Genomic DNA, 23,818 nt, shown 5'->3' with positions numbered 1-23,818 from the left:
CTAGGAGGCTCCCTCTCCACTGTCCCACCTCTTCTGCTCCTCCTCGCTCTCTCTGTTACACAGCAACACCTCCAAGCGACAAAGAGACAGTAGTATTTCCTTTTTGGTCCAGTGACTTTGTTGGGCCGTAGTAGGATGGCAAAGACCCCAACACTCCCTTTCATAAATATGATCTCCCCTTGGGCCACTTTCCAGGGAGGAATGTGATCAGTTCACAATATGTTTTTAAGAATTTTTATTATTATCCCTGCATGCATGCATGTAGAAACGTAAACCTGTACACACACACATAGGAAATCCACCAAAATTTTAAGAATAGTTATTTTGAGAAAGTTGAATTGAGGGTATAGTCACATTTTTATACTTTTATTTCTTGATTTTCTAAAAATGAAAACATACTACTTTTGTAATCAGAAATATGTATGTATGTGTATGTACCATTGTAACCATTACACAATTACTATTATTTTTTTTTTTTAGCAATCTAAGTACAGTATTGCAATTCAGTCTGACTCTGAACACCCAGAGTTTGCAACACCACAGGCTTAGGGGCCTACTTCCTAACAAGACTGCCTTCACTTCAGACAGGTTTGAGGATCTCCAGGCCACCCACACTTCTGACCAACTAGCTACAAATTCAGATGTTCCCATCAACCTCTCAGGTATGATCATTTCCTAGAATGACTCACAGAACTTAAGAAAGTGTTCTACTTATGATTAACATTTTATTATAAAGGATAAAAATTGGCTGGGCGCAGTGGCTCATGCCTGTAATCCCAGCACTTTGGGAGGCTGAGGTGGGTGGATCACGAGGTCAGGAGATTGAGACCATCCTGGCTAACATGGTGAAACCCCATCTCTACTAAATATACAAAAAATTAGCCGGGCGTGGTTGTGGGCGCCTGTAGTCCCAGCTACTTGGGAGGCTGAGGCAGGAGAATGGCGTGGACCCTGGAGGCGGAGCTTGCAGTGAGCCAAGATTGCACCACTGCACTCCAGCCTGGGTGACAGAGCGAGACTCCATCTCAAAAATAAATAAATAAATAAATAAATACATAAAAATAAAATGATAAAAATCAGGACCAGTCAGTTGTGGAGATCCATGGGGTGAGGCCTAGGAGGGTCATGAACATAAAGCTTTCATGCTTTCTCTCTGTGGCGTTAGGATTCATCACATTCCCAGCACATTGATGTGTTTACCAACCAGGAAGCTAACTAGAGTCAGGTTTTTTATTGGGGTTTCATTACACTGGCATGATTACTTGAATTATTGGCTTCATGGATTGAACTCAGTCTCAAGGCCCCCACCTCCCTGGAGGTCAGGCAAATACGATGTTACTCAAAGCTCCAATTCTCTAATCACATCATGATTCTTTCAGGCATGATCGGCCTCCCTATTATGTTGTCACCTTAGCAAAATCTCAGGTATGGTCCAAGGGCCCACCAAGAAAAACAGAAACACTGCTATTACTTGCAAATTCTGAGTTTAGAAGTTGCTTTCCCGGAACCCAGGGCAAAGGCCAGAATAATTCTCTTTTATGCAATACTAAGTTTCATGTAACAACTAAACTTGATTAGCTATCCCTTTCTATGGAGATAGAAGAAAATAATTAATACATCAGACATTTAGGAACATCTAGTAGATACCTCTTTTTAAAGCAAGCTGTATACATTTTCTTAGACCTATTAGCACTTATATTCACCCAGCCTAGATACTAGATATATTAAGAGGGTTTATAAAATTTAAACATTGAAAGAATATTTATATTTTTATTTAGTTTCTTAAAGACTTTCTTCTAAACAAAATGTTTTATTACTTCTAATCACTTACACATATATTAGCTCAGTTGCATCTTATACCATGAAGTACTATACTAATATAGACATATTCGATTTTTGTAGTACAAAATTATGAAAAAAACCTCAATATTTATGTGCTGATAGAATGAACACTATATTCTTTTAATTTTTGGAATATGTCACTAATATAATCTTAATTTTCTGATCTTTTTAAAGTTTACTACAAGATACATCCATCATCTGAATAGTATAAGTAATGTCACTATCCTGAACTGAAAGCAAATTTTTTAGCCTCTTAAGGTGTACCCTAGCTCATTTGTCTTTCATTTAGCTGCAAATAGGAAAAGCCGTTTGGCAACGTCTCCATTTTTTTTTTCTCCCCACTCCTTCCACTTTGAAATTCATTACAAACAATGCTCATGAAATCCCATTTGCTAGAACATTACTGAATATAGAAGATGGGAATTAGTGGTGTCAGCTCAGAACCCAGAGTCGAATCTTACATATGGATGCTCAGTAATACATGCTGAGTTGCTGACTGGCAGACAGCTTCTTTAAAATACTGCTGTTAAACACACACATTTATTCTTGGTCTCTTCATCAGTTAGTGTGTCTTACTAGTGAAATAGTAGTAATAATGCAAGTTTATTGAGGATTTTTTATATGGCAGGTACTGTTTCAAGTGCTATGCAAATGTAATTGTTTTAGTCTTCACAGTATTTCTATGAGGTTGATCCAGCCATCATCATCCCCGTGATTAACAGGATAACCTAAGAACAGACTAGTCGTTCAGGATTACACAGCCATCAGAGAAAGACCTGAGATTTGAACCCACACTCTGTACCACTGTCCATACTGTCTGAAGTGTGCCAGAATACACTATTTAATAGTCACACAATCTTCTGCTTTTCTCCAGGTATTCTTAAAGGAAGATTAAGATGGACAAATAATATAATCTCCTATCAGTTACATAATAAACACAAAAGGGATATCATGGTAGCTGGTATAGGACTTTGCAGGAGTGAGCTATTTTTCTTGTCCCTGCTAAGAAGCAGAAGGAATTGTTCATTGACCTGCTTTCTGTTCTCTCCTCTCAGGGTTAAAGGCACTGGAGACAGACAGGACCCAGAGTTTTAGAATGCATATGCTGCTTCCAAGCCTTGTGCCCAGAGATTCTCACTGCCCAGAGCCTCCTTTGTGGAGAGGCCAGGACAGCTTCCAGTAAATACTCTACTATAAAGAGCTAATCCTCCTTTTGAGTTTTGTGATTGAATTTCCAAATATCCCTGGTGTGAGTTCTATAACTTGTGGTTTCATCAAGTTCTGATAGTTTGTCACTGTTTACAGTGATGAAATTGAAAAGCTTGCATATAACACAGCTGTGCTTGTTGGGTGCTGCAGTGATATCCATATAATAGCATATAATAAGATACAGCACTCTTGCTGTAGGATGCAATTTAAGATAACAGGGCTGCCTTGCAAGGCAGCAAACCTCAATCTCAGCAACCTTGTCCTGTCTAGCCCATGTCTTCTTTCTCTCTTAATTACATTCCAGGCAGCTCAGATTCCCCTGTATGCATATCATGCCCCCAAAATACCAAGGCCTCTGCAATTAACAGCTCTCCAGACTTTGTAATACTAACCTGTTATGGAGACACAGCTCAGTTTTCCAATCTGGTTTCTGACAGATATAAAGCCAAAAATCAATTTTTTCAAGATAAGGCACTTTTTGCTGTTGCTAAGTGATAGGGAAATGTGAAGCAGTTCACTGAATATTAAAGGAGGATTAAGTTAACAACATTCATGCTTCTACTAACTGGAAATTATCCTGCCTTGCACAATATTTTGGCTAAAACTATATTGTAAAATTTTATAAGAAAGGGAATAGAATATAGGGTGGTGAGAAAAAAATACTAGCAGCTCAAAGGAGATGGAAGGTAAACAGACTTTGAGTATCTGAAACTTGTGAGGCAATATGTAGCTAGTTTTCTTTTGTTTAAACTCATTGAGATTAGTTGCTTTGTAATACTTTAAATATTTCTAAAATTTTATTTATTTTTTCAAGTTATCATTCAATTACTTGAATTAGATTTGAACGCTGAATAATGCCTGGCATGGTTGAGAACTGTTATTTTTCTTTACATTGAATTAGTCTCAGACATGCTTGATCATAAGGATCACCTGGAACTGTGTTAAAAGTAAAGATTTCCAGGCCTGGACCCAGAGGTGCTACTTCAGGTTTGGAGTCCAGAATTCTGTATTTTTTCCAAGTTTTATTTTGAAATTAAATATTTAAAAATTAATATTCAAATTTATTTCTGCACTGAGATTCAGCAATTGTTAAAAGTTTGCCACTGTAGATAGCTAGATAGATGATAGGTGGACAGATAGATAGATATAATAATTTGGCCTCTTTTCACTGAGACATTTAATAATCTGTTGTAATTAGTTTCCACTGTGGCTCCTTGATAGTTTGCAATCCGGATAACTTAACATATAATCTAACAACAGACCATTAGTTAGAAGAAGGTCACACTCAACATATAACTGTCAAATGGTTCTTGTTTATTGTATAATAATGCCATGCATATAAATATGCATATTTAAACATGTACATACCCTTTAAAAACTAATGACAAGACATTAGCCTTGTTCTTATCACCCTAATAGAATTTTAATATTGGCAGGAACTTAGGGTTCCTTGTGGGCCACAGCTAAACAGCCGCCCCTCATCACTTCTTTACACGTAACCCTTTTCTGAAATTTTGTGTTTTTAATTCCCTAGCATTTCTTTAAAGCTTTCCTCTATATATTTATCAGATAAAGTATTTTGTTTAGAACTGCTGCTACTGAACATTCTTACATGGAATCATACTACATGTATTCTCCAGTGATTTGCTTTTTCTGTTGTGTTGTAATTTTGAGATACATCTCTGTCCACGTGCACAGCTGTAATTTGTTTTCACTACAGTATACTATTGTATGATGTGAATGTACCAGAATTTGTTTATTCAGTCTACCATTGATGGACATTAGGCAAGTTTTCATTCCTTTTAATATGAATAGTGTTATCAAGAACATTCTTGTCTATATCCTGTGTACATGTGCAAGAGTCACTTGCAGGTACATAACAGGGAGTGTCTAAAGTTCTCGAAAGCTGTAGTCATTTTCCTTAACAACAGGGATTACCATCATTAGGGAATATGACTAACTCCTTGAACTCCTTTGACTGGCCCAGAATTGGGTCTGACTTTTTGGTATGCCCCAGAATAAATAAATAAATATATATATTTATATTATTTATCATTATTATATATTTGTATTATTTTATATTTAAATATTAATATATTTAAATATAAATGTAAAAATATGTATTAAATGTATATTTAAAACATTTTTACATAATATATATTATATAAAAATAAATATACATGTTTTAAAATATATTTATATATATTTTTTAAGCTTCGAGACACATAGGGCACCGTACAACAAACTCCAGCTCCAGAGGTGAGTGGAGATGGTCTAAGACTGGTTATACTTTCACCCGTCTTGGCAAGACAATCATTTCAGCTGGGAATCTGCATACTGGCTCATACCATGGCAATTTTCATTGAGTCAGCTCAGTGCCCATATTGATGACTCACTCATATGTTGTTTGGATGCTTTTTTGACCTACTCTAACTTGATACTTTTTTACTCCACTTGGACAACGCAAATGACTCTATTCTTATAAACATGATCACATATTGAAAAGTACATAGGCTTAGGATTTAGAAGCACTTGCCTTTAGCAGGGTTGGCCATTTACACATTAGAGAGTTGTTATAATCAGAGATATATGAAAAGCATTGGGCCCTTTGCCTAACACTTGATAAGCATTCAGTAAGTTATAGCCTTTGTTGATACTCTTTTTGTTATTTGTCATTACTCAGAACTCAGAAATTAAGATATATTGAAATTCCCTTCTCAAGTAATAGCCTTTTTTTTGCCTGATTGAATTCAGAAAATTTTACCTTCACCCTCATCCCTTGTTTCAAATCTCATCTCAACTTCTAGTCTCCTTCTCTGAGTTATTCTCATGATGTTCCCATACATATTTTTAATTTAAATGTTTAACTTCTTTTAGTCTCTTAAACATAACATGCCCCAGTCTAAACTTTCAATTCTTACCCTCCTCCATCCCCACTATTCCCCCACTATCCTCCTCTCTAGTTTTGTTAATAGGATCACCATCAACTCAGTTACCTTGGGCTATGACTCAGAACCCTCTTCCACTCCTCTCTTTACCTTAGTCCATCAGCGACTCCTGGAGGCCCTGCTTTCAAACCGTATCATGCCTCTGAACACTCCTAACCTGCCGTGTCACCTCTCCCATCTAAGCTGGTGTCAGCTCTCACCTGGATTGCTGCTGCCATCCCTCACTGCTCCCTGCTTCTACTCTTGCTCTCATTGTATGGTGTCGGTCAGATCTGATCACTCCACTGACTGAATCCTCCAGACTTCCCAGTTCCAAATACCAAAAATGCCAAACACCTTGCCATCGCCTTCAGATGAGATCAGACCTTTATCTGCATGTCTTACCTCAGTTCGCTTCACTCACTGTGGTCCAGTCACTCCTAACCACTTTCTCTTTTCCTCCCTTTAGTATCCCAAGCTCACTGCCATCTCTGACCCTTTGCACTAATTTCCTGTCTTCCTAGAACTCTCTTCCCACAATTGTAGTGTGATGTTTATTTTTCATAGTTCAAACAGCTCAAAGGTCACTTCCTGAGACAGGCTTTCCCTGACTCTCCTAGAACTAACCATGTGTGTTTCTCTTAAGCTTGTTACATTGTTTTCCTCATAACTGTACTATCTAAACTTTAACGTTTCTTGACTTTTTAAAAATCTCATCCTACTACAATATAAACTGCAGCACAGTAGGTGGCAGAGTGTCTGTCTGCTTCATTGCTGTACTCTCAACATCTGTATTAGTGCCTGGTACATAATAGGTGCTCAGTAAGTATTTTTTGAATTAATGAATGGACAAATGTAAGGTAGCTGGAGGTTAAAAAAATTACAGAAATCCTTACCTGTGTCACTGAGTAGTAATACTATTTATTATGTATATATTTTAAAGGTATTAACATTTTTTATTTTTCAGGATTAATTGGAATTCTTCAAAATGTCAGGTAAGTTTTTGTGAATAAATTTGAATATGCTTTATTTTCAAATGTGAATTTTGTGATTATTTTCCCTAAAGGGGGACTTTATTTCATTTTGATTTTTTTTTGTTTAACATTTGGCGAATATAAATGCGTGTGTGTGTGTTTGTGTATATATATGTATGTATATATTTATTATTTATGTATATAGACATTCCTATCATTGTCAGAAAAAGATTAAAAAGGGACTTACAGTGGGGCACATATCTACTGAATAATCTTTGAAGTTTGTGGGGAAAATTAGGTAATAAAAAAAAGCAAGATTAGGAAAGCAGTTCTGCAAAGAGAGGTTGTAGTAATAAAGAGCCTGTGGCAAGGTCCTGCCTTGGTAGAGGAGGGTGAAAGTAGGCCTTGTATTTTCTAGTAACTTACATAAAGAGAGAAAAGCCACATTTATGGGATATTTGTTTGCTAGGAGATAAAAGTCAACTGGTTGTTTAGGAAAGTCAGCTTTTTTTTTGTAGTAAGTCCAGAGAGAAATTAGTCTCTAATCTCAATAAGAAGACAAGGTACAACATCATGAGACTGACTTCAGTACCTGCCCTGCAGCAATTACTGTGACCTAGATTGCTTTTAGAAATAATACAGTGAAAATGTGAGTCACTGGAGATGTAGACTAAACTATTGCTAATTCAGTTATGTGTGACACCACTGTTTATTAAACCATGATGTATTTATGGTGTTATGTTGTGAATCTTTTTAGACAGCACTTTCCAAAAATAATTAGGAAAAGAATCAACTTCACTCTATAAATGCTGTTGTTCTCCATATTATGTAATGGGAAGAATAATTTTTGCTATTATGTCAGGAATTTACTTTGTAGGTAAGAGTTAGCATCGGGGCAGTTGAACCACTAGTATGAAAGCTCATTGCTTTGATCACAAGCACAATGTAATTGTTTAGTTCTATTTTTAAATCTATGTTCAGTTTGAAAATTCATGAAATTTATTAATAGGTAGTGTCTAATATATGATGAATTCTTTTTATAAGAAATATAGGAGTGTGTTTTCCAGTTGATTGTACTACTTGATGCATTCCAATAAGAAAGAAAAAAGAATACATTTTGTCATTATATTATTGTTTCCTTTGTAAGTCATGTTCCCTCTTTTCCCCTGAAGATGTGGTACCCACAGCCCCTGAACAGCCTGCAGGTGAAATGGAAAATCAAACAAAACCACCAGATCCAAGGCCTGATGCTCCTCCTGAATACGATTCTCATTTTTTACCAGGTGGGTTAAATATTCATAAAAGATATTCTCCTTTCCTAAAAACCATACTAATGATTAAAATTGCTTTTTAAGTTAACAAATTAATTGACTGATTTAATAAGTAAATAAATATTGGATGCCGATAGGGTGCCACATAGTTTACTATATGTCAGTTAGAATATATTCCTCTAGCCATAGGATTTACAGGCTTTTAAATGGAAATTGTGCAAATATTGATGACATTCTCTCCATTCTATATGGGGATATGAAGAGAGTGTTGTAAGGACACAGAAGACAGTATTTGACATTGCCAGGGATTTGAGGAAAGCCCTGACTAAGGAGGTCAAGTTTTGCTGTCATGATAAAAATTTCACAAGCAAGGAAAAGAGGGAAAGGACTGTCCTTAGCAGAAAGAATCATATGTCCATAAGTACAGGGTCATGAAAATCTGGTGTGAGGCATGCATGAGACACATGGCAGATGTGCAGAGAAATGGAAGTGAATGGCCATGGGTGCTGATTAAGGAGCTTATCTTTCTGGCAAATATTTTTGTAAGTCTGAGTGCACTACTGGTGATGTCTTGGGAGAATGAATACTTATACAGTGCTAGTGTGAATTTGAGATATTATGATTGTTAGAAAACAATTTGGCCAAGTTTAAAATTTTAAAAATTAAAAATGCCCTTACTTTTGGCCAAGGAAATAGTTTCAGTTAGTATTGTCTTTAAACACATTGTAATGACTTACATAATGATGTAGACACTGTAGTAATATTTCTTTAAAATTTATATTTAAGTGTATATTTAGAAGTAGAAACCATTGCATTATGCTCTGAAGGGGGAAAAGAAACCCTGATATGTACAAGATAATGGCACAAGTTTTTTTTTTTTTTTTTTTTTTGAGATGGAGTTTCAGTCTTGTTGCCCAGGCTGGAGTGCAGTGGTGCGATCTTGGCTCACCACAACCTCCACCTCCCGGGTTCAAGTGATTCTCCTGCATCAGCCTTCGGAGTAGCTGGGATCACAGGCATGCGCCACCACGCCCGGCTAATTTTTGTTTTTTTATTTTTTATTTATTTTTTTTTCAGTAGAGACAGGGTTTTTCTATGTTGGTCAGGCTGGTCTCGAAGTCCCGACCTCAGGTGATCCACCCGCCTCAGCCTCCCAAAGTGCTGGAATTACAGGTGTGAGCCACCGTGCCCGGCCAAAGGTTTTTTTTTGGCTCTAGGCATATGATCCATGCAGCTCAGGTGGCTTCTGCACCTACAGTGTTTTCTGAAAGCATCAGGATTTCCTTTCTTCTCTTTTCCTAATGTGTATATGTGTTATGAGGATAAAATGCATTATAACATACTGCATTAATAGTGCCACCTTTCCTAAATCTGAGGTATTAAAAATTAAATTATTAAATTCTAATCATGCTTTATCTATAGTTTCTCTATATGTCACTTCAGTGACTTCCAACATGATATACAAGATCTATCTTATATTTACCAATTACTCTATATCTGAAAACCTAGATCCTACTAGAACAGAAACTTCACCATTTCTGAGAAAAACCTTTATACATCATGTTCTCATCTGATAAAGCTTATATCTATTCTTCTCTATATTAATAATTTAGCAAGAGAGTAGGCTGCATCCTTCAAATTAAATGACAAGATAAATTGTAAAAATATTATAGTGCAGACCACACAACTAATGAATTTTCAGTTATAAAATATAGCAAAATTTCGCTCTGATCGCCACCTGGTGGCTGGACTGTAAACTTACGAAGACTGACAAAAATTGTCGCTGTGAGTCAAATTAAGAATCTTGAAATCTGTACTTGCGTTATGTAGTGTTAATGAATTTATCCAAATTTCTTTACATAATTTCAATTTGCATTATAGTGTTGGATATGTGTTCCCACAAAAAATAATTTTATCCACTATTCTTGTTGAAGAGAATAGTTAATAAAGAAACCTTTGTTATATTTAGTATATTTAAAGACAAAATGGCATGATTTCCTGATGTTCAAAATAACTAAGAAAACTCAAATCCTATCAGAAAGTGTTTCTTACACCAGTATTGGTAGGACAACGCTCCATAACAGAGGTCTTTATTTACATAAGTCTGAGATGCTATAGTTACACAAAGTTAAACATATTTTGTTTTGTTTTGCTTTGTTTTCCTGCGGAAGCAATCAGAACTCTTATGAAAACTTCAAAGCTTAGAAGAAAGTATAATATACCAATTTCCCACATATAATTTGATCATATGTTTCCTTCTTTTATCTCTGGATAATACATACTTATAACAAAAATCGTTCAATTACATAAATATGTATTTAATTTTAAAATAAATATAAATTTAATTTTAAAAAATATAATCTCTATATGAATGGCCTCAAAATCTAAATGGCAATCTTTTTCTGATTTATTGATCTTCAAGTTTTATAACATGAGGTGCTTTTATATTAAAAGTACATGGTAAATTAACCATTAACTCATTGAAGTGATATAATGATTAATATTCTTAAGATAATTCATACGATTTTTAGTTACATTGTTATTTTTAATAATAGTTAAAAAAAGAAGGTACGGATATCTGATTTCTAGTCCAATTTGGGTACTCTTAAATACAATTCTTAAAGGAATTAAAGTATATTCTTCATGACAAACTTAAATACATACTTTCCTTCACTTTTTTACAAATACATTGTAGTTTTTTTCTCACTTAACTCTCATTTGACATTGCTTCCTGTTACCATTATTTTCCTTTTAGTCCGCTTACTCTCAGTTCCTATCAAAAACTGTGTCCCTACTCTTAAAAACTGCTGTTTTCAGAATTATTTGGTCTACTCCCCTGGTTTTCCCTGCCCTTCCCCGTCTCCTTCTCTCTCCTCTCCCAGTCACCCTTCCTTTTACACACTCTTCTAAGTGATCTTGTTAATACTGAAGGTTTCCTTTCCTTCATCACTTATGAAATACATATCCACAGATCATGTCAGTCTGATAGTCTCTAAACTTGCACTTCCAACCACCTCTAGACTGCTTCTCATGAAAGACCACTGAATGTCAAACTCAGTGATCACCAGCCCAACTTTGTTATCTTGCTTCTAAACTCTATTTTCTTTCTCCATTCTTCCCATACACTAGAGGCCTGTAGGATCCCAAGCCAGAAACTTGAGAATCTTTTCTCATATCCAGTCCACTTCAAAGTCAATGTTGTATCTTAAATGTCAATTACCATTTCTCTACTCTCTGCTCCTTTCACCAAAATCAGCCTTCCTTGCCTTCTAGCCAGACCCTTGCAAGTACTTCCTGCCTAATCTGACCTCATATATAGAGAATTCTAAATGTAAAATGAATCAGTTTACTTTCCATTTGATTGTCATAAAGTTCAAGGTCTTTCATAATCTTCACTCCATCCTATCTTTCTAGCCTTGTCTGCTAAATCTCCACACAGAGCAGTTCGTCCTGCAGTAGTGAGCCTCCTCTATGCACCTGCTTGTTCTTGTCCATTTGCCTGTAAAACCTTTCTCCATCATGGAGATGCTGGCTAGGTCTAGTGTGTTAGCACCTATATCGTAGTATACCTTCTCTGCATAGGTTAGGTACAGCTCCTGTCTAATCCCTTAACACACTATGCATCTACCTATGATTATGTCAGTTACTTGCTTCGTGACAGCCATTCACCTTTTCTTATACATTTGTAGCCTCCACAGAATTTGCTGCCCTTGGAGACAGGCATGCATTTGTATGTCTTTCTGTCTTATATTTCTAGCAGCAAGCACAGAAGCTGTCCTTGAAATGGGCTTGAGGAATATTTCATAGATAAAAGAATCTTTGATTTATCTCGTGGCCTAGTTTTCAGATAGTATTAGGAGAATTTCATGATTCATGACTATTATGAGTGGCATTTTTATGAGTAACCAAAATGTCTTAGACTTCATCACCTTCAAAGGCGACTGGCTTTCACAGTATTGGTTGACCCCAGACTACTGCATTGTCCCATGATGTCCCATGGAGGTGAAAAGGTAGAACTTAAAGACTTAAAAATAGCTGCTAGCTAGAGATGCCAATCCAGTGTATAGGCCCAAAGCCCTCCATAGAATCACACCTGGGGTGCTCTTCTTCCTTGCCTCTGAGCTAGGGGGAGTATTAGCATGTTGTATTTAAGGACGTTTCTGCAGTCAGAATGCTGGAATTCTAATTCTACTCCTGATACGTCAGCTAATGACTTTCACCAAGTTACTTAACCTGCTTATGCCTCAGTTTTCTTCTCTATAAATTAAGGATAATAATAGTATCTACTATATAGCGTTGATGTAAAGATTACAAGATTTAGTACTTGTAACATTGTTAGAGTAAGGGCTGGAATATGATGAGAGCTCAATAAGTTTTAGGTATTATCTTTCTTTTTTTTTTTTTTTTTTTTAATCAACATAGCTTTCTCTAACAGGACTTTCTTCCAGATCTGGGTGGTATCCAGGATCCAGTTATTTGGGGGCTCTGAGAGAGACCATAATCTCCACCTTATCACATTTAAGTGAATTTTTCATTATACAAGAGTGACCTTTTCAAAAACTGGCTGCCTATGGGACTGTCTACATTTTTGTTTGTTTTTTTGTTTTTGAGACAGAATGTTGCTCTGTTGCCCAGGCTGGGTACAGTGGTGCAATCTCGGCTCACTGTAACCTCCACCTCCCGGGTTCTAAATGATTCTCCTGCATCAGCCTTCAGAGTAGCTGGGATTACAGGCATGCACCACCACGCCCGGATAATTTTGTATTTTCAGTAGAGACGGGGTTTCACCATGTTGGCTAAGCTGGTCTCAAACTCCTGATCTCAGGTGATCCACTCGCCTCGGCCTCCTAAAATGCTGGGATTACAGGCGTGAGCCACAGCGCCCAGCCGGGACTGTCTACATTTTTCGGGAGATGTCAGTCCCTTCCCTACAAAGCTATGTGGCATTGCTCTTTGATTACAAAAGACAGAAAATTCTCTAGTCCTGTAGACCTACAGTTCCCAAAACTGAGTTTACTTAGGGAGACATAACACCATTTGTGGAGCTTTAACAACACATCCCAAATTGGGCTTCTACTGTTCTAGCCTTATTCATTTTTGCACACTTATCTGGACATGAGGTGAATCTCAGCTTCTAACATCTTTCAGCTGTCATCTGAACTGAAAATCCAACAATTTTTGGGCAGATAAACAAAAAAACACATATACATACATATACACACATTACAAGGAAAAGCAGTAATTTTCAGAAAGAAACTACAGTTTAACCTATATTTAGGTAAAAATTATTTTTTTCTTCAAGGGAAATCTACAGAGAAAAATCTCCAACCATAGTAAAAACAAGAATGTATATGATTATACATTGCAGTGTTGCAACATTGATTCCATCTTTTTCATTTCAGAATAGAATCTTTGCTGTCCTTATATTAGTTAAATAAAAGGATCTCTAAATCATTGGCTTTCAAATATTCTTGATGATAATCTAATATAACACATAGTGAACAATACATACATATATATTCAATATATTTATATATAAGTAACATGAGTTTCACCAGACAATACTGAATGTAAAGTGAGTATATAGTATACTAATAATACAGTTTCGTATTTTCTATTTTATTCTTCTCTAGTTGACTATATTTTCAAAAATTAATATTTGAATTATTAAATTGATTTTAATACTCTATGAATATATCTTCAGTTTGTAAAATGCTGTATCAAAACAGAGTTTCTCAGACTTAGTAGTTGATAAGAATTGATGAAATATCAGACAAAATATACTTTGAGGAAAAAATTATTACTAGAGATGATGGTCATTTTATAATAATAAAAATGTCAGTCATCAAGAAGACAGAACGAGTATATTCATACATACATATAAAAACAATGCTCCAAAATATGCGAAGTAAAACTGGTAGAATTGAAGGGTGAAATAGATAATACAATAAATAATAGTTGGAGACTATTATACCTCACTTACAATAATAGATAGAACAACTAAGCAGAAGATCAAAAAGGAAAGATCTGAACAACACTATAAACCAAACTGGGCACAACAGACAATCTAGACATAATAGCATAATAGAATGCTCTACCCAACAACAGCATAATACACATTCTTCTTGAAACATAGGGCATTCTACAGTATTGTGGTTAGGTCATGAAACAGGTCTCAACAAATTTAAAACAATTAAAATCATGTAGAGTATATTCTTCTACCCCGGTGGTAGAAGAATACTTTTAAATGACAGTAGAGGCAAAAAAAGTCACACACAGGGAAATTAGAACATACTTTGAGATGAATGAAAACGAAACACAGTATACCAAAACATATGAGATATAGCTAAAGAAGTGCTTAGAGGAAAATTTATAGCTATAAACACCTCCATTTAAAAAAAAGGAAGATATCAAATCAGTAATCAAACTTTCCACCTTAAGGGAAAACCAGGCCAAGAGGTAGGAAATAATAAAGATTAGAGCAGAAATAAATGAAATAGAAAAAAGAACAATAAACAAAATCAACAAAACCAAAAATTTGTTCTTTGAGAGGATCAACAAAATTAAGAAAACTTAAGTCAGACTAACCAAAAATAAAAATAAAAATAAAACACCTCAAATTACTAAAATCAGGAATGAAAGTGAGGCTTTTACCATAGAGAAATTGAAAAGTATCTTAAGGGAATAATATGAACAATTGTGTGTACAATTTATTGTATGCCAATAGGAAACCTAGACGAATGGACAAGTTCCTAGAAAGATACAAACAACTGAAATTGACTCAAGAAGAAACAGAAACCTTAACAGACTTATATAACAAGTAAAGAGATTAAATTAGTCATTTAAAACTTTTCCACAAAATAAAGCTAGGGCCCAAATGGCTTCAATAGTGAATTTTGGCCGGGTGCTGTGGCTCACGCCTGTAATCCCAGCACTTTGGGAATCCGAGGCAGATGGATCACCTGAGGTCAGGAATTTGAGACCAGCCTGACCAACATGGCGAAATCCCATCTCTACTAAAAATACAAAAATTAGCTGACAGGTGCCTGTAATCCCAGCTACTTGGGAGGCTGAGACAGGAGAATGGCTTGATCCCGGGATGCAGAAGTTGCAGTAAGCAAAGATCACACCACCGTACTCCAGCCTGGGTGACAGTTGAGACTACATCACAAAAAAAAAGAGGAAATTTTACTAAATGCTGCATAAAGGTTTTAATACCAGTCATTTACAATGTCTTCCATAGAAATGAAAGAATAGTGAATTCTTCCTAGCCAATTCTAGAGGCCAGTATTACCCAATTAGCAAAATCTGACATAGATATTACAAGAAAAGAAAACTAAAGATCATATCCCTAATAAATATAGAATCAGCCTTTCTCAACAAATTACTAGCAAACCAGATTTAGGAACATAAAAAAGGATTAAACACCATGACCAAATGGGATTTATCCCACAGATGAAAGATTGGTTTATCACATTAAATATCATATTAAAACACATCAATGTATGTACTATATTAATAAAATATAGTACAAACACCACATGACCACATCAGTAAGCACAGAAATCACACTTGACAAAATACAACATCCTCCATGATAAAAACACTTAAGAAACTAGAAATAGGAGGAACTCCCTCAATCTGATAAAAGAGTACCTACGAAAAACCCACACCAAACATTAAATTTAGGAGTAAAGACTGAAACCGTTCATTTCATCTAAGATCAAGAATGAGACAGGGTATCTTTCTTGCCACTTCTATTCAGCATTGTACTGGAAGTTCTAGCCAGAGCAATTAGTCAAGAAAAAGAAAGAAAATACATCCAGATTGAAAGAAAGGAACAAAACCATCTCCATTTGCAGAAGACATGATCCTATATATGTAAAAAGTCTGAGTTGGGTGCAGTGGTACACTCCTGTACTCCTGTAGTCCCAGTTACTTGGAGGCTAGGATAGAAGGATCGATTGAGTCCAGGGATTTGAGACTGCAGTGAACTATGATCATACTACAGCACTTCAGCCTGGATGGCAGACTGAGACCCTGTCTAAAAAAAAAAAAACCCAAAAAACAAAAAAACAAAAAAAAACCCCATATATACCCACAAACAGCGCAATAAATAAGTTCAGCAGTGTGTTAGGATATAAGATCATAATACAGAAATCCAAAAGTATTTCTATATATTAACAATGAACAATGTAAAAATAAATTAAAATTATAGTTCCACATACAATAACATTAAAAATAACATACCCAGAAGTAACTTTAATAAAAGGAGTAAAATATGTTTCATATTGAAAACTATAAAACATTGTTGAAAGAAATTGAAGAAGACTACGTAAGTGGAAAGGCATTTTACAGATTTGAAAAGTAAATATTGTTAAATGGAAATGCTCCTTAAATTGATCTACAGATTCAACACAATTCTTATCATTGTGGAATTTTTTAAATTGACAGGCTATTCCTCAAATACATATGGAAATGTAAAGGATTCAGAATAGCCTAAACAATCTTGAAAAAAAAATTGGAGGACTCACAATTCCCAATTTCCAATTTACTATAAAACTACAGAAGTCAATACCACAGTACTGGCATAAAGGTAGACATATAGACCAATGAGATAGAATTGAGAGTCTAAGAAATAAACCCAAACATCTGTGGCCAACTGATTTTTGACAAGCATGTCAAAATAATTCAATAGGGAAAGAATACTCTTTTCAACAAAGGATCTGAGACAAATGAATATCAACATACAAAAGAATGATTTGAAACTGTCTCACCCTAAACACAAAAACTCTAAATGAATCAAAGATCTATGTGTTTGAAAGACCTGTGTCTAAGAGTGAAAACTATAAAACTTTTACAAGATATAGATGTAAGTATTTATGTCCTTGGATTAGGCAATAGTTTCTTAGGTATGATATGACACTCTAAAGCACAAACAACCAACAAAAAATGAATTTGACTTCATAACAATTAAAAAGTTTTGTATATCTAAGGACACTATCAAAGAGAAAAGACAACCTAAAAAATGAGAGAAAACACTTGCAAACTATCTGGCAAGAGACTTTTATCTTGAATATATAAAGAACATTTACAATGCAACAATAAAAAAAATGATTCAGTTTTAAAGTAGACAAAAGATTTAATAGATAGTTCTCCAAAGGAGATATACAAATGGCAAATAAGCACATGAAAAGATGCTGAACATCATTAGTAATCAGAAAAATGCAAATAAAAATCACAATAAGATACAACTTCATACCCACTAAGATGACTAAAATAAAAACAGACAATAACAAGTATTGGTGGAGGATGTGGAGAAAGTAGAACTCTCATATTTGCAAGTGGACGTGAAATTGTAAAGCCACTTTGGAAAACAGTTTGGCAGTTAATAATGGAGTTACCAAATATTTCAGCTAATTTCACCCTTAGCTAGAGAACTGAAAACATATGTCCACACTAAAGCTTGTACATGGAGGATCACAGCAGTGTTATTTATAATAGCCCAGAGTGAAAACAACCTAAATGTCCATTGACTGATTAAAGGATACCTAAAATGTGATATATCCACACAATAGAATGCTACTCAGCCATAAAATGGAATTGGGTACTTATATGTGCTACAACATGGATGAACCTTGAAAACATGCTAAGTGTAAAAAAAAAAACAGACATAAAGGCCTATCGTATGTTTTCATTTACATGAAAAGTGTAGATTAGGCAAATCCACAGATAGTAGTGGTTTTCAGGGACTATGGGGAAGAGGAGATGGAAATTGCTGCTAATGGGTATGGGTGTTCTTTCTGGTATGATGAAAATTCTGGGTTTAGGTAGCAGTGATGGTTGCACAACTTTGAGAATATACTTAAAACCACTGAATTGTACATTTTAAAAAAGGATCAATGAAATAAAATGTTTTGTTAATCTCAAGTTTTGCCGTAGAGATCCTGTTGGAACAGATTGGCATGAGGCTCAGAATCTGGAATTTTACTAAGAACTCCAGATTATTTTGAAGGACTTGGTATATTGAGCCACAATTTAAGAAACAATATGTTGAGGTGATTTTTTTCTCTAAATTTAAACATCTGCCTTTGAAAATCTGAAAAATCTAGTTCCATTTTTAAAAATTGCTTTCATGTCTTGTCACCAAGGCTTCAGATTTTACAGTTCAAGTCTTAGCTGGTATTCCCTGCTCATAAAAAGTTGTTTTTATTTAATTTAAACTAAAATAGATCCACAGTTGGACCCCTATATTTGTGAATTCTTCATCCATGGATTCAAAAAAGTGTGGATTAAAAATATTTTAAAAGCACAATTAAAAATGACAATAAAAATTATACAATAAAAATAACACAAAAACAATTTATATTAGCATTTACATTGTATTAGCTATTGTAAGTAATCTAGACATCATTTAAAGTATATGGGAGGCTGTGAGTAGGTTACATGCAAATACTACACCATTTTATATAAGGGACTTAAGCATTTGTAGGTTTTGGTATTTGAGGGAGTCCTGGAACCAATCCTTTATGAATATCAAGGGGCGACTATACTGAAATCTTAACATAAAATATCTTGACTTACATAATTTATTTTGTTTTCAACCACAGGACATTATTCCTCAAATTCTCTATTAAAGGAGAAAAACCTTTCTTTATGTGAGCCTGGCCTTCCTGACAGTTCAGACAACATCACTTGTGGGCTGCTTGTGGCTCTACTACTCACAGGATTTCAGTTAGAGCTACAAGACCTTAGCAATAAATTAGGGTCTGTTGCATATTTCTGGGCAGACAACCAAGACCCACTTATTTATAAATTTTAATTAATTAATCTTAAAACCTTGGAAAGTGAAACAAAAATAAATTAGTAATGATCAAAGTTATTCAAAAAATTCCTGGTAACCAGACCTAGATAGATATGCAGTAATGGCATTCTCATACTTATTGTTGGCAATTCTTTGAATTTAAAAAAATCATAGTGAAATGCAAAGTTACCACTGCTTATCTTAAGAGACCTTGATAAAAAAATTCCTAAAGTCAAACATTAGCTGTTGTGTACTTATTCATTTTTATGAGTACTCTTTTAAAAATATTTTATTTCCATAGGTTTTTGGGGAACAGGTTGTATTTGGTTATATGAGTAAGTTCTTTAGTGGTGATTTGTGAGATTCTGGTGCACCCACCACCCAAGCAGTATACACTGAACCCAATTTGTAGCCTTTTATCCCTCACCCCCTTCCCATCATTACCCCTGAGCCCCCAAAGTCCATTCCATTGTATCATTTCTATGCCTTTGCATCCTCATAGCTTAGCTCCCACTTACGTGAGAACATACGATGTTTGGTTTTCCATTCCTGAATTACTTTCCTTAGAATAATAGTCTCCAATCGCATCCAGGTTGCTGTGAATGCCATTAATTCATTCCTTTTTATGGCGGAGTAGTATTTCATCATATATATATGTAATCTCACATTTTTCTTTATCCACTCGTTGACTGATGTGCATTTGGGCTAGTTCCATATTATAGCAGTGAATTGTGCTGCTATAAACATGCATATGCAAGCATCTTTTTTTGACTTCTTTTCCCCTGGATAAATACCCCAGTAGTGGGATTGCTGGATCAAATAGTAGTTCTACTTTTAGTTCTTTAAGGAATCTCCACACTGTTTTCCATAGTGGTTATACTAGTTTACATTCCCACCAGCAGTGTAGAAGTGTTCCTTGTTCACCGCATCCATGTCAACATCTGTTATTTTTTGAGTTTTTGATTATGGCCATTCTTGCAGGAATAAGGTGTTATTACATAGTGGTTTTGATTTACATTTCTCTGATCATTAGTGATGCTGAGTATTTTTTCATATGTTTATTGGCCATTTGTGTATCTTCTTTTGAGAATTGTCTATTCATGTCCTTATCCCACTTTTTGATGGGATTGTTTGTGTTTTCTTGCTAATTTGTTTGAGTTCATTACAGATTCTGGATATTAGTCCTTTGTCAGATGTATAGATTGTGAAGATTTTCTCCCACTTTGGGTTGTCTGTTTACTCTGCTGACTGTTCTTTTTGCTGTGCAAAAGCTCTTTAGTTTAATTAAGTCCCACCTATTTATCATTGCTTTTGTTGCATTTGCTTTTGGGTTTTTGGTCATGAAGTCTTTGCCTAAGCCAATATCTAGAAGGGTTTTTCTGATATTATCTTCTAGAATTTTTATAGTTTCAGGTCTTAGATTTAAGTCCTTGATCCATCTTGCATTGATTTTTTTATAAGGTGAGAGATGAGCATCCAGTTTCATTCTCATACATGTGGCTAGCCAATTATCCCAGTACCATTTGTTGAATAGGGTGTCCTTTCCCCACTTTGTGTTTCGTTTGCTTTGTCAAAGATCAGTTGGCTGTATTTGGGTTTATTTTTTGGTTCCCTATTCTGTTCCATTGGTCTATGTGCCTATTTTTATACCAGTACCATCTTGTTTTGGTGACTATGTCCTTATAGTATCATTTGAAATCAAGTAATGTGATGCCTCCCCATTTGTTCTTTTCACTTGCTTAGTTTTGCTTTGGCTATGCAGGCTCTTTTTTGGTTGCATATGAATTTTAGGATTGTTTTTTCTAGTTCTGTGAAGAATGGTGATAGTATTTTGATGGGAATTGCATTGAATGTGTAGACTGTGCTCTTAAAGCATGATAAAATCTTGTATCCATTTAAGGAAATCTAGGTTCCTTGATGGACTTATAATGACAAAGATAATTCATCAGATCTCTGATTGAAGGTGGAATGGGGAGAAATGATAGAGGGATAAGTGCTGTGGGCTGAATGTTTATATCCCTCCCAAATTCACATATTGAAGCCCCATTTCCCAATGTGATGTTACTTGGAAGTGGGGCCTTTCAGAGAAAATTAAATCAAAAGAGTGGAGCCCTCATGATGGCACTCATACCGTATAAGAGGAGACATGAGAGGGATTCTCTCTTTCTGTCTCTCTCTCTCCCCCTTCACTCTGTGAGCATATAGCAAGAAGGTGAACATCTGCAAACCAGGAAAGGCTCTTACCAGGTTTGACCATGCTAACATTTATCTTTGAACTTCCCAGCCTCCAGAACTATAAGAAAGAAATGCTTGTTGTTTAAGCCACTCAGTTTGTGGTATTTTGTTATAGCAGCACAACTACTAAGAAAATAACTTTAAGAAATTGAATCTAAAAGAGGTCAGGATTGGTGGCCAGTCTGAGAACTCGATAATGAAGATATGTACAAGTGATTGGATCAAGGCAACCTAAAATATTCATTAAAAGCACTCCTTTGAAATAAAGTAGACATTATTTATGTAACCATAAACAATAACAATAGACATAATAACAAAAATTTGCAGGAGTAATTATATGTTAGTAATTATACGTTAGTAATTAATACGTTAGTAATTAATCCCACTACAACCTCTTTAGGTAAGTTTATTATCTCCAAGGAGGAACCTAATTTATTAAGAAGCTAACATGTTTCTTCTAATGTTTCAAAACTTATTTTTGTACCATTGAAATGGGAATAATTATCTTATAAGGTTTAAGAGGATTAAATGAATTAATATGTAAATAAGTCTCCCTAATACATCGTTGGGTCATATGCAACCATGATCTGCATAAAGTGTGAATCAAAAATGGAACAAGTTGTTATATTTAAGTGGATGTCATGTGATCTATTTCATCGCATGTAAAAAGTTATGCTAACTTATAGTGTTAATAATATATAACACTTTGATTTCTTTTGAACACAGGACCCCCTGGAACAGCTGTCCCTCCACCTACTGGCTACCCAGGAGGCTTGCCTATGGGATACTACAGTCCACAGCAACCCAGTACCTTCCCTTTGTACCAGCCAGTTGGTGGTACCCATCCTGTCCGGTATCAGCCTGGCAAATATCCTGTGCCAAATCAGTCTGTTCCAATAACATGGATGCCAGGGCCAACTCCTATGGCAAACTGCCCTCCTGGTCTGGAATACTTAGTTCAGGTACTCCATGAAAATACAAATTATTTTCTTATGAAATGTGACCATAGGGATCCAACAAAAAGAGAAAAAAAGCAGAACAGAGTGAATAAAGGAGATGGGTTAGTGATGACAGATGCCATTTGTGAAACTATAAGAACAGTGATACCAGTTTCAGAAATATGAAGGGGAAACAGCAAGTACAAGGATGTTTATAGCGGATGAGTATGTTTTTCATAAGGATTTATGTTGAACTTCAAGGCATTCAAGATGTTTTCTTGAAAGAATTGTACAAATAGAAATAGAAAAACTATCATAGAGGATAGTTGTGTTATTTGCTTAGAAGTAAACAGCATCAAAAAAAAGCAGCACAAAAGAGAACAAAACACAATACAGTGGGTAAATTACTGAGTGCCTTAGCCCATTGCTTTTTACCACCACCCATCATTTTCATTAGCTACTCTCGTCACCCCCAAAAACATACAATATAAATAAAAATAATGCACCCTACAAAGAATATTGCTTCAGGCCAAGTTCCAGAGACCCCCTTCATATAACACAATAACTCTCTAGTTAACATCTATATAGATATTCTGCTGCCACCAGGACATCAGATCAAAAACTGGGGTAATATGGGAAGTTTGTGCACAAATAGTTTTGTTTAAAAACCCATGTCTGAAACTAAAAAACCTGCTTAATGAAAATAACATAAAGCTGGCAGAGTAGACGCCTTTTATTTGTAGCATTGATTCCTACGGTTTCAGTTACACATGGTCAACCAGGTTCCAAAAATATTAAATGGAAAATTCCAAAAATAAACCATTCATCAATTTTATTCTGAGTAGCATGATGAAATCTTGCACAGTCCTGCTTTGTTCTGCCTGGCGCATGTATCATTCCTTTGTCCAGTGTATCCATGCTGTACATGTTATCCATAGTATACAGACCCAGAGTCCCATAGTAGCCATCTTGGTTGTCAGATTGACTTACAGTATTACAGTGCTTGCATTGAAGTAACTTATTTTACTTAATTATGTCTCCAAAGCACAAGAGTAGTAATGCTGGGAATTTGGATATGTCAAGGAAAGACCAAAGAGAGTCCATAAGGTCTTCCTTTCCATGTAAAGGTGAAGGTTTTTGACTTAATAATAAAAAAAAAATTCCTATGCTAAGGTTACTAAGATCTATAGTAAAATTAATATGTCCATGAAATTGTAAAGAAGAAAAGAAAAATTTGTGCATAGTATATACAGGATTTGGTACAATCTGTGGTTTCAGGTATCCACTGGGGGCTTGGAAAGTGTCCCCTGAGGATAAGAGGGAGACTACTTTATTGGAGATTCCGTAGAACCTTCTGAATCTTTTTTGTTGTTGTTTATAGAAAAAGGAAGTGCTGAAATACATTATAAAGAAGAAACTTCCCAATTTAATACTTACCTCCCCAGGTAAACAGCCAAGTATTTCCTGGAGTTCTGTCATTTCTCTTTTCAATTCTGTATATTGACAGGGACCCTGATAATCTTGTGAGCTGAAAACTATTTGTATAATATTATAACATTGGTGTATAGAAGTCAATACAGTTGGATCAGGAAAATTTGGATTTTACAAAAGCCAAAAT

At 35.2% G+C, this 23,818-nt stretch overlaps 1 protein-coding gene across 15 annotated transcripts in view; it reads left to right on the top strand.

Annotated features, from left to right (window-relative positions):
* Nucleotides 1-23,818, top strand: part of PLSCR4 (phospholipid scramblase 4) — a 56,847-nt gene that overhangs the window by 20,443 nt on the left and 12,586 nt on the right. For 5 of the 15 annotated variants that reach the window (XM_024244184.3, XM_054550503.2, XM_063721663.1 and 2 more), the window contains 4 exons: nt 585-662; nt 6,946-6,973; nt 8,125-8,235; nt 21,989-22,224. In XM_024244184.3, coding sequence (XP_024099952.2) covers nt 6,967-6,973; nt 8,125-8,235; nt 21,989-22,224 — 354 coding nt within the window. In that variant the 5' untranslated portion in view covers nt 585-662; nt 6,946-6,966. 15 annotated transcript variants of the gene reach the window in all.

This window comes from Pongo abelii, chromosome 2 (genome assembly GCF_028885655.2).
Source record: "Pongo abelii isolate AG06213 chromosome 2, NHGRI_mPonAbe1-v2.0_pri, whole genome shotgun sequence".
Classification (NCBI taxonomy): Eukaryota; Metazoa; Chordata; class Mammalia; order Primates; family Hominidae; genus Pongo; species Pongo abelii.
This window is presented reverse-complemented; position numbering and strand designations above follow the sequence as displayed.